General features: G+C 51.7%; 1 protein-coding gene across 1 annotated transcript in view; it reads left to right on the top strand.

Moving 5' to 3' along the window:
* Positions 1 to 12,543, top strand: part of GDAP2 (ganglioside induced differentiation associated protein 2) — a 228,520-nt gene that overhangs the window by 194,582 nt on the left and 21,395 nt on the right. Inside the window, exons 9-10 of the mRNA XM_078656343.1 lie at positions 4,090 to 4,166; positions 9,634 to 9,710. Of these exons, the coding sequence (XP_078512469.1) occupies positions 4,090 to 4,166; positions 9,634 to 9,710 (154 nt within the window). The remainder of the gene's footprint in view (positions 1 to 4,089; positions 4,167 to 9,633; positions 9,711 to 12,543) is intronic.

Here is a 12,543-nt window from a genome sequence, read left to right as displayed (position 1 = left end):
CCTTCATCCCTCTGGCTTCTCTTTCGGGCTCCTGTCCCTCCTGCTTGATTTGACAGACTACGGTGCAGTTCATTTCGAGATTACCCCATCCAAGTGCCACCCAGAGGATAAATGAAGCTTTAGTCCGTTCCCACCAGATCCCTCAAAAATGTTCCCATCGGAGGGGAGCGTGGGAGATGGATGTGGGAATCCAGAGGAGAGGCAGGAGACTTGGTCTGGCAAAGCAGAGCCAATCCTACTGCCCAGTGACAGGCTGGACGAGAGGACCCGCAGGAGAAGCAGTAGTCGAAGGATCAGTTGCCGCAGAGATTCCCAAAGAGTCCGATCCACCGGTGTCACTTCTTTTCCACCCTCATCCCTTCGGCTTCTCTTTCGGCCTCCTGTCCCTCCTGCTTGATTTGACAGACTACGGTGCAGTTCCTTTCGAGATTACCCCATCCAAGTGCCACCCAGAGGATAAATGAAACTTTAGTCTGTTACCACCACATCGCTTAAAAATGTTTCCCTGAGAGGGAAGCGTGGGAGATGGATGTGGGAATCCTTGAGGATGGTGATTGGGAAGAGGCGGTCCAGAGCCCACGGGAGGTTGCGATAAGGACCCGTTTTCGACTTATCCAATTGCGTATCTTACTTAGATCGTATGCATCCAGAACGAAATTGCACTGCACGAGTCGGGGTGTATCCAGATCCTGCGTGAGGGAGTGCGGGGAGGTTGGCTCCTTCTTTACATAATCTGGGAATGCAGAAAAGTACATAATCATTGGACAGAAGTGACGCGCCTTGTGTCACGGGTCACAAATCTAGAGATCACAGAGGAGCCACGTTGGTGGCTTTTGTGTGTGACTGGCGAAGACTAATGGGCGAAGTATACAATAATATGGCTTAAAATAGCAGAAGTCGTGGCCAAAAGAAATATTGCTCCACTATGGGGGCCCAATCGTGCACCAGATTGGAGAGACTGGGATGACGATATGGACTGGTGCTCGCGAGCGGGAATAGCAGTATACCTAAACTGAGGTTGCCCCTAAAAAATGGAACAAAGTATGGGGGCCCTGGCAAACATACCGGGGAAATTAGGCTTCTGTGAGGGTAGGGGGGGAGGAGTACACAAGCAGAGTAACTCAAGAAGAGAAATAAGACCCCTGAATCGAAATGAATATCAATTGTAAATGAGTAAGTATCGATTCTTCCATTGTTAATGATGTACAAGTCATGTTAAAATGTAATGGGCATTGGTTAACAAAAACTATCTATTACAAAAATGCTTCCATCGGCTCCGTTGAACAGACCCCATCCACTCTTCCCTATAAGGATAACGATGACCGCGGCTTGGCATTTGAAACGCCAGTCTCAGATCCATTGTGAACACCAACTCACTCCCACGCCCATAAAAAAGTCAAACCACAATCCCAATGCCCCCAGTTCCAACAAGACCACAACGCTGGCAAGCGTATAATCAGGAACCTGTGAAAACCTTGGGTGTTCCATCCACCCCATAACTCCTCCCAGCCTGCAAAGTTGCTGCAAGCTTCCTGTCTGAGTGCTGCATCAAACTCACCTTGGAAGCCGACAGAGAAACCAGACCGACATTATTGTACAAACTGAGCACAATGCACACAACCAGGGCCTCACAACATCACTGCTGGCATTGCCTCACTGCAGCACCCCCGCCTAAGTCCTGACAACCTGGTCAGCCATCTCTAGTCCCTCAAAACCACATAACCCCACAGCAGCATCCTCCCTCCGACTCCCTTTCAAATACCTCTTCGTGCAGTTGGTCTGGACATTATCAAACACGCAACCAGGTAACACACCACACCAGGACCAGGAGACCTTTCCAGCTAATGCTCGTTATTCCCCTCCACCTCCTCTGTTGGGTTCTGGGGCTCTCTGTGCAATGCAGCCCCAGGAACAAACCGCCCATCGCCAGGTTCTTCATGTCTGTCCATCCTCCTTTGGGGTCTGTATTGCTTTCCTTTGTGACCTTCCTCATTGTTGATCACTGTGTCCTATTTGACACCACCTCCACCAGCTTCTCTGAAGCGGTCCCCAGTTGGTTCTCCTCCTTTCTAGCCAGTAGACTTCCCAGAAACAGACTGTTTGTGACACACATGGCCACAATCCACTTAAATCCCTACATAGACCGCAGGAGTGACTTGATTGTTTTTTAAGACCTTATTCATCTTTTAAGGTGCCAAGTGCTTCAGACACAGACTTACAAATTTCACTACTAGCAAGACAGCCGACCAGGAAATCTTCTGCAAGGTTTTAACTGCCTGGAAAAGGCTGCCAACAGACCCTCCGAGGATGAAAGTGTTGGCTTAATCTGTCATCCTTGAGCTGGTTGTCATTGCATGCAGTATTTCTGGCCTGAATCATGTGAGAATCTCATCAATCCATTTCAAATCCAAGAGAAATGTCTGTGTTCTGCTTTAGACTGAACTGTATGACCCATGTTAGCCACTTTTCTTTCCATATAATTATGTTCTATAATGTTGGAGTTTATACACTTTTTCCTCCTAAAACCGTAGACCATATTGTGCTCGCACGGACTCTCCGCAGTAATCCCCCCTCACCGTCTCTACATCTTGGACTGAGTACCTCAGAGCACCAGTCTTCACTCAGTAATACTTTGTCTATGAAAGGAGCTTCTAGGCGCCCTACTGGTGTCACCCTAAACCAGAATGAGGACACAAAACTATACCTTTAGGCGTCATCATCAGCTGACATCCCACACCCGAAACATCCCTCGGACAACATCCACTTCTCAAAATCAGCAGTCCGCCTCAATCGAAACCCTTGCAAAAACTGAGTTCATTCTAATGAATGGGGACAGACACGGATAACCGGTCCCAGGCATTAATAATCGATGGACAGGCATTATTGATGGATGGAACACTGGCCCATTCCATGCTGCTCAGTGGCTTTCCTGCACCCTCCGTGCCAAGGACCTGTGCTTTTGCATCCATCTCTGAGTCTCCTCATAGCCGCGTGCACAGAATCCTCGCACTCCTTGGTGGTAAATATGCATCTTACGCAGATAGTTACTACACATGTTACGCAGAATTGAGCTTTCCTCCCAGCCCGCTCTTTCCGCTCCACTGTTGGTGCTCATATGACTGGTGCTGCTCAGCAGCCTCCCAGAGCCAACCTTCTCTGCTCCCTCCCTGACCAGTGTAGCCAGAGTAAGGCCAGCGCATCACTCCCAGATACAGGGAGTTCCTGTGCTCTCTCAGCAACAATCAACCATTCATGGACCCTCCTGGACAGGTGGTAGTAGTACCAGCCTTCTCTTGCAGTGCCCAGGAGGGTATTGAAGAACCCCCAGCCAAGGACAGAGAGCACAAGGAACCAACTGGATGGAACAGCCTGTGCGTCCGGCTGAGGCTGAGCCCTTCACTCCTGACCTCCAGGGAAAGAGTCAAGACTGTTATCAGCTCCTCTCGCCTCTCCTCCTCTTAACATCCCCCGTCTCGCCTTTTCCCGCATGATCTGAAATGGTTACATGAAGTAGTAATTAGTCCGAACTACATATGTCCCAACCCACCTGTGTACTCTCGCCGTTGATATTTACGGCATGACGACATATCTCTCATCGCATGTGCAAACATCCGACCATCTGTGTATCACCTGCACATCTTGGCACCTAATTCCCTTACTTGACCAAGGCTTCCATTGTTCTCTGGCCTGGGTCTCTACAATACACAAACGCACATAGAAATGGAAAAAATGTCAAATACATACATTGAGGATACATCTGCTTGGAGATATATGGACCAGTTTAGTGGTTTGTTCTATAGTGTGGTGACTGCACCCTTAGTAGCCATATGGGCACTTTAACTGTGTGTTATTTGGAGCTGGGACACATCTGCACGCCACGTACTAGTATTTTGCACAGATATAGTGTTCACTCACCACCTTTGTTTGCATCACATCCCACACAAACTGGAAAAATGCACCAGTGTGGCGGTGGAACTGTTGCAGTTGCATTTGGAAGTCAAACTTCACAACCAAGTTTCTGTAATCTGATTGAGCTTAACTTGAACTCTGACTGAAACTTAACACATTTTCCTGGTCTGTTATTTTTAGCTACAATCGCTGGTTGACGCGAGCGAGGACTGAAGACCTCTCTGACATAGCTGCCCTCCGAGCTCTGTACCAGACAGGTGAGCTCTGCTTTTTTGCTTCACTCACGGTGGGTATCTAGGGCTGGATCCCCCCCTCCCAGTGTGCTGCTCCATGTTTATACTGGTCATTGCTTTTCTAATAAGTTAAGTGCTCTGGCACCTGGGGATGGTCAACCTCGTGCATCATCTCCCCTCGCTACGTACTTTTTGCTGAATATTGTCCACAAAGCGCGACTGCCCCAACACCCTCTAAACTGGACCAACAGCAGTGAGGGAGGTGTTGTATCTGAGATAAACCACATTGCACGGGTGATGGGCGGGAGATCTTGAATCTAAGTTTAAGGAGGTGAGGATGCTTTTGAACTGAGGTGATTGAAGTCGTCTGAGGGAGGTTTGTTTTAAATTTCAAACGTTTTGGATCTGATGTCCCAAAAATAGACATTATTGAGGTTGACCGGTTCTTGGGGGCCACAAGGCCAGGTAGGTACTGCTACACTACAACCATGGGGCTTGGTGTATTTTGCCTCTGCTTTCTGGGGTCCCTCATACTTGGAGCTGTAAACTAGGCCACGTGCACCCTTTCTACACTGGACTCTCAGGGTAGGGAAGGTGGGCAGGCCACATGGTCCCAGGGAGGTGGTGTGGGAGGAAAGGACTCGGAATTCAAGCAGTCAAACAATAAACACAGCAAGTGAATCTCCACCACAGAACTTTTCTGAAAAAGAAAAGTACTTGAATCACAACAGGGAAGTTATTCTATGAATGCTACGAGGTTACTAAACAGACCAGCCAAACCTAGAGACTCAAGCACAGTTGCAGGCTCAGAATGGTGAAATGGAGCAGCTGTCTGGCGTTTTTAACCCATTGGGAGTTTGTATCCTTGGAGTCGCTGTTCTCTGAAGCGCCTGCAGTATTTTCAACAAATTCCACCAAAATTGGTTAGTCAAGTTCTCAGTCAATGCTTGGTTCAGTGATTTGCAGTACCTGAGGTGAAGCCTGCTCAGACTCTGTGTGGGTGCGCAGCCTTCCACACGAGCAGTCAGAGTTGCAGACACTTTTTTCTTTAGCTGTCCCACATCTTTCTCTTCGTGTCTGGCTGATAGAATGCGTTCACCTGTCCCAGTGCAGCTTCCATCAAGCAGGCCTTCTGGTTGGCTGGCGGATTCCTTCCTGCAGCACAGTGCAAGATTGCAATCCTTGAAGTGCAGCAAAGGCAGAGTCAGGACTGGTTCTCTGGTCTTCATGTGTGGCGGTCGCTATTGAGGCCACACAGGTGAGTTGTCATTTCATTTTGGATTATATTTGGCATGTGGTGAGGCTGGGAAACCCTATGGCACACTGATCGACTCTGGGCACACTCCCCACAGAAGGCTGCTTATCCTGAGTCTCTCCTGGAATCTGCAGCTGGGCCCTTCCACCTCGTTCAGCCAACTGGTGCAGGATCATTTCTTCCTTCTCTGTCAGGCTTCCAAGTCTCAGGCAGACCCACAGCTGTCCTTGATGATTAGCAGACTTGAGGTGATGGCCCTCTCCTCCAGGAGACCGATATTCAGTGATACCAGTCCTGGATCACGGCAGCTCTCCCGTACCAGTCCTGGATCACGGCAGCTCTCCCGTACCAGTCCTGGATCACGGCAGCTCTCCCACACCAGCCCTGGATCACAGCAGCTCTCCCACACCAGCCCTAGATCACAGCAGCTCTCCCGTACCAGCTCAGATCACAGCTGCTCTCCCACAACAGCCCGGATCACAGCTGCTCTCCCACACCAGCCCTGGATCACAGCAGCTCTCCCGTACCAGCCCCGGATCACGCCAGCTCTGCCGTACCAGCCTGGGATCCCGGAAGCTCTCCCCTACCAGCCCCGGATCCGGGCAGCTCTCCCCTACCAGCCACGGATCACAGCAGCTCTCCAGTACCAGCCCCGTATCACAGCAACTCTCCCATACCAGCCCGGATCACAGCAGCTCTCCCACACCAGCCCTGGATCACAGCAGCTCTCCCGTACCAGCCCCGGATCACGCCAGCTCTGCCCTACCAGCCTGGGATCCCGGAAGCTCTTCCCATCCAGCCCTGGATCCGGGCAGCTCTCCCGTTCCAGCCCCGGATCACAGCAGCTCTCCCGTTCCAGCCCCGGATCACAGCAACTCTCCCGTACCAGCCCGGATCACAGCAGCTCTCCCGTACCAGCCCCGGATAACAGCAGCTCTCCCGTACCAGCCCCGGATCACAGCAGCTCTCCCGTACCAGCCCCAGATCACAGCAGCTCTCCCGTACCTGCCCCGGATCACAGCAGCTCTCCCGTACCTGCCCCGGATCACAGCAGCTCTCCCGTACCTGCCCCGGATCACAGCAGTTCACCCGTACCTGCCCTGGATCACAGCAGCTCACCCGTACCAGCCCTGGATCACAGCAGCTCACCCGTACCAGCCCTGGATCACAGCAGCTCACCCGTACCAGCCCTGGATCACAGCAGCTCTCCGGTACCAGTCCCAAATCACAGCAGCTCTTCCGTACCAGCCCCGGATCACAGCAGCTCTCCCGTTATAGCCCCGGATTACAGCAGCTCTCCCACACCAGCCTTGGATCACAGCACCTCTCCCATCCCGGAACACAGCAGCTCTCCCGTACCAACCCCGGATCACAGCAGCTCTTCTGTACCAGCCCCGGATCACCGCAGCTTCCCCGTACCAGCCCCGGATCACCGCAGCTTCCCCGTACCAGCCCCGGATCACCGCAGCTCTCCCGTACATACCCCGGATCACAGCAGCTCTCCCGTACATACCCCGGATCACAGCAGCTCTGCCGTACCAGCCTGGGATCCCGGAAGCTCTCCCCTACCAGCCCCGGAGGACGGCAGCTCTCCGGTACCAGCCCCGGAGGACGGCAGCTCTCCGGTACCAGCCGTCCGGTACCAGCCCCGGAGGATGGCAGCTCTCCGGTACCAGCCCCGGAGGACGGCAGCTCTCCGGTACCAGCCCCGGAGGACGGCGGCTCTCCGGTGCCTGCCCCGGAGGACGGCGGCTCTCCGGTGCCTGCCCCGGAGGACGGCGGCTCTCTGGTGCCTGCCCCGGAGGACGGCGGCTCTCCGGTGCCTGCCCCGGAGGACGGCGGCTCTCCGGTGCCTGCCCCGGAGGACGGCGGCTCTCCGGTGCCTGCCCCGGAGGACGGCGGCTCTCCGGTGCCTGCCCCGGAGGACGGCGGCTCTCCGGTGCCTGCCCCGGAGGACGGCGGCTCTCCGGTGCCTGCCCCGGAGGACGGCGGCTCTCCGGTGCCTGCCCCGGAGGACGGCGGCTCTCGCGTGCCTGCCCCGGAGGACGGCGGCTCTCGCGTGCCTGCCCCGGAGGACGGCGGCTCTCGCGTGCCTGCCCCGGAGGACGGCGGCTCTCGCGTGCCTGCCCCGGAGGACGTCGGCTCTCGCGTACCTGCCCCGGAGGACGTCGGCTCTCGCGTACCTGCCCCGGAGGACGTCGGCTCTCGCGTACCTGCCCCGGAGGACGTCGGCTCTCGCGTACCTGCCCCGGAGGACGTCGGCTCTCGCGTACCTGCCCCGGAGGACGTCGGCTCTCGCGTACCTGCCCCGGAGGACGTCGGCTCTCGCGTACCTGCCCCGGAGGACGTCGGCTCTCGCGTACCTGCCCCGGAGGACGTCGGCTCTCGCGTACCTGCCATGGAGGACGTCGGCTCTCGCGTACCTGCCCCGGAGGACGTCAGCTCTCGCGTACCTGCCCCGGAGGACGTCAGCTCTCGCGTACCTGCCCCGGATCACGGCAGCTCTCGCGTACCTGCCCCGGATCACGGCAGCTCCCCGAGTACACTGCGGAATACTCTGTTTGTCAGTAAAGACCCCTAGAACGGACCATAGTGGGACATTTTAGGTTCAATTTAAACATCATTTCCAGATAAAATAATGTCTAAATAATTTGTAAAGTCCAAAAACGATTTTATATTTAATCTTCTGGCTGCAGGGCAGACAGTCATGTTGTGAAATGTTGGCTGTCCCAGTTAGGGAGGAGGCTGGCTCTAAGTACCCATTACATGAGCACAATGAGTATAGAGTGGTGCCCCTGGCAGTCATCAGCCCTCCTGGAAGGGCCGCCCAAGGAGAAGACAAAAGTACCAAGCCATGCACAAAAAAACACTTCCCTCCAACAACTGAATTTCAACACTCGCCCCATTCTTCACCATCAACCAAATGACTGTGCTCAGTAACGCCAAATCTGCAATCCCCTGCAAAAAAGGTTCCCTTATTATTTCTAAAGGCAGCCCTGTCTCCTTGACTTCCTTGCCCAGTGCTGCACTCTCCTTCTCTCTAAAGGCTGCCCTGTCTCCTTGTTTTCAGTGTCCGGGGCTGCACTCTCCAGCACATGATGCCGGCCGCACTTAGTTGCCAACATTAGGAAACAAATCCCCAGAGCACTGAGTTGCTGCAGATAGAAAGTTCTTGTTTGTATACCTGTGTGTACTAAAGAGGAACTGTTTCTGCAACATTATTACCCGGGACAGTCTCCAGCTTGCCGGGACCGTACCTGCAAAAACGGGACCGTTGGCAACTGTGGTCGTACAGTAGCACTGTCTTGTTAGGCTGCATCACAGCCTGTATCTCGTGCCATCTCAAACCAAGGGCAGTCAAAACGAATCCCCCTCGCTTTTGCATAAGAAGCTAGCAAGTTGTAGTCCTGCTAGCAGGCACCATAGCGAGACATGCCCTGGACACGGATACCGTAGTATCAGCGCAGGTTCTGAGCAGGACATGTAAGTGGACCCGGACACCAGCGGGCCTAGCGGCATCGCACTCTAAGGCCTTTTAATGCTCTGGATTCAGGAGTGGTCTGCTGCCTCCACCGCTGACCCTACATGTCCCAGTGACACGGACAGTAGCCTCGTGTGCTTGAGGACACGCGCTTGTGTCCCTCCTGACCTCGGAGCAGGCCTTGGGGCTTGTGTTCAATGTCGAGCCCAGGGATCTGCACACACAGGATTGCATGTGTGCTGCTTCCAAAGAAATTCAGTCTATCCATTTGTAATGCAGTGAAGTTACCTCGGGCAGGGATGCATGTCAGTACCATGCAGGACGCGCTCCCATCCCAACAATTTGCATTGGAAATCAGGGGCGGGTTTCAGTCAACTACTGAAATGTTGTCACACTGGACCTGTTGAATCTTTTAATCAGGAAAACAATGTCTAAAATAGCTTTCATTCCACTGCCCCGTGATAGTCTTGTGCTATGGATTTGAACAGTTGTCAGCAATTCTATACCATCAGAGGCTTTTGTGATCCTGCCAGTTAGAGCTGCTCAGTGACCCAGGCCCCATCTCCGTCCTAGTGAACCTTTGATTAGTGTCAGAGTATTTCCATGTTTGTTTGGACATTGCCTCAGTGCAGTGAATGATTAAGGCAAGGACCATACCCCCTGGGCACAGAATGGGGCAGTGAATCAAACCCTCTCAGTTTACCGAAGGTGCCTACACCTGAAGGTATTGTAATGACCCTTTTTTGTATCTACAGGTGTGGACAACTGCGGCCGAACAGTCATGGTGGTGGTGGGGCGCAATATTCCTGTGACAATCATCGACATGGAGAAGGTAAGCTAGAAACAGATGTATGTCGAATACGCAATATTCTGTAGAACCCCCCGCCACGGATTCTATTTTCAGAACAGCATTTTCTAAAGTAAGCGTACCCTGAAGTTTAAAACCATGAAGAATAATTAAATCAACGCCTCATATATCCTCTATTTGGAACGACTGCGTTTTCATTGCTTTTCTGTTCTTTTCTGATTAGACTCAAGGGAGCTTTCAAACATTATCCTCTGTACTCTCTCCAACCCTCTTTTAGGAAACTATTTTATGTACCCTCTCTCGTCTTTCATTTGTGTCTTTGTAGATTCAAAATTGTGGCAGGAAAAAGATTCCAGGGCTGTGTAACTTATCTGCCTATCCTGCCAGGGAGTGACTGGCTTTGCCGTAGCCATCCAGCAAGTCTTCGAGGCCTTTGCATCAGTCTGTTAATGCACTAGTTCTTTGCTGCATTAACACTACATGTAGCACATGTCTACACACATCTGGATTTCACATCTGCTACTTGACAAAGAGTCCAAATCTGAGCCCCCTCCAACGCAGGTGCTCCCTGGGGTACAGCCCCGTCACAGTTCAGTTTCTCGTCCTTGTTTTGAGACCGCCCGCCTCTGTCCTTGGCTAACCATGGCCATGTACTTCCTTAGCAAGGCGATATGGTGTCCCATCTTACATGTACCTTCCTATCTAGCTTGAACATACTTGTACAACTATCAAAAAGGTGATTGTGAAAATAATTTGAATGTGAAATTATGTAAAAACACAAAGTTGCTGTTTGAGATGACTTGCTGCATTGTGATATCTGAAGAGGGAGAAAAGCAACTTGGTAGATGGTGGAGCGTTCTGTGTGAAGCCGCTTGTAATTTCTTGAACATGCAGTTCTTTCAGAAATACCTGTTTAGGTAAACGAATTAGCAGACTTTTAAAACTAAAATGGGCACAGTAGATGCACTCTGGAGTAAAATGAGGTTTTGATGAAACTGCAGAAACACTGCACACTATGGATTTTAGTTTTCCACCAGGAAGATATTGAGTGGTTGAGTGACACATGTGAAAGCTCCTTCCAGCATCTCTGTAGTCACTGAATCACCACTATAGTTTAGCTCCTCGTGGAAGTGTCGCTGCTCTTGAAAGTGTTGCTGCTCGTAATAATATCAACTTGCTGCAGTCTCCTTTCCCCTAAAAGCCTTCCTTTCGGTGGTCCGGTCCAGGGTGGTGATAGTCCTTGCACATAACACTGTAACCCTCAAAAGTATGAGGCAGGAAAGGGGTGGTCTTCCGTTACTCTGCCGATCTGCAATCGCACCTTGAGGGATGTCTTTCACCAGGGTATTCTCTTTCGGTGTCCCATTTTGTGGAGTTCATACCCTCAAACTCAGAATCCTTCTCCTTCATGAGTGGAAATCGCATCCAGAAACCCTTGGCCCCATCTGGAAGCCCGTGGGTGCTTGACCACTGATTCCTTTGTGTCTCACCAGGACTCGAGGCTGAAGCTATTTGCGGTCTGGATGAGCAAATGTTCTGGTTCTCTGAATGTTGAGATGGAGAGCAGTAATCTTATATGCACGTCTCCTGACTGCTCTGATCCGGAGTGTCCTGCAGAATACCAAGGCCTCCTTGGGTTCACTGTTGTCTTATGAAACTCGCTTGTCTTTGCCAAATCAGATTTTCTAACCTCCTAATCATTCAGAGACAACATGTCTCTCTCTACTTGTACAGGCATGATGTCCTATAAGAGATGAAGAATCCCACACCCATCTCACCCTTACTTAACTTAAGGGCCTGGTTTCTTGAAGGGCTAGGTCCAAGGGGACCTTACCATGGCCTCTCCTTTGGAGAATTTGGACATCCTGGTAACTGGCAAGAAATACTCCACAAGAACACAGTATAGAAGCAAAGGTCCACAGTTTAGAAATTGAGCTTTGCCAAAAGAACATTAATCCACTTGGTTGTCGGTGGGAGACATGAAGGCCTTGTCTGGAGAACTTGTGGCCCCTGGCATCCAGGGGGAGCCTGCAGGAACCGATGAATGGACTACGTGCCCACTTATAATGAGGTTGTCGAGCATCTGTTGCCTTGTGTCAAGCAAACTGTGATTTTCATTACTTGAAGCTGGCTTTGGCCAGATTGATTCCAGAGCCTCTGAAGACATGCAGCTCCACACTTCTTGTCTGGTTGGAATTACGTCTGCAGCGCATTCCAGAGCCCCTCCGGCCTTACGTGACTGAAGTGGACGTACATCAGGAGAGGGTGGTCCTGAAGACTGATCTCTTTTGTTTCCAACATATTATTGATTTCCACCTAAAGGAGATGTTTATACCGGCCTTCTCCGGCTGCATCAAAGGGGCGCACTTTATGTATTGCTCCTGACACATCTAGGGTTGTTTGTTCTGCGGAGAACATTTCATGACTTTTGGGGGTGATGAAAGGGCTGAGCTGCATCTGCTGCCAAGGGTAGTTGAGTTGCTGCATCGCCCAGCTATTCTCTTTGCATCCCTCCTGCTGTCTGGACAGTGTCCGGAGCATCTATGCAGGCTTCTCCACAACAATCGTGTAAGCATTACACTCCTGTGGTTTTCTTTTATAGCAAAGCTAGATTTATTCAGGAGATTGTGCAACACTGATTGCAAGGTGCTTGTTATTGCCTTCTGTCCCACTTCTGTTGTCCTTTCTGTGTCCAACTACAGGTTAACAAAGGAAGCGAGATGAAGGTTGGAGTCTTATAAAGCAACCCTATTGGTGACTGCGTTATGTGTTCTAAATGCTCTCCAGTTACCAAAGCCTTCTACAACCCATCAGACTAAATGGCATCTTTTTTAGGTCTCGACTCTAGACCGTGCAT

This window comes from Lissotriton helveticus, chromosome 8, assembly GCF_964261635.1.
Source record: "Lissotriton helveticus chromosome 8, aLisHel1.1, whole genome shotgun sequence".
Lineage (NCBI taxonomy): Eukaryota > Metazoa > Chordata > Amphibia > Caudata > Salamandridae > Lissotriton > Lissotriton helveticus.
The sequence above is the reverse complement of the archived record's forward strand: the minus strand, read 5'-3'. Positions and strand labels throughout refer to the sequence as shown.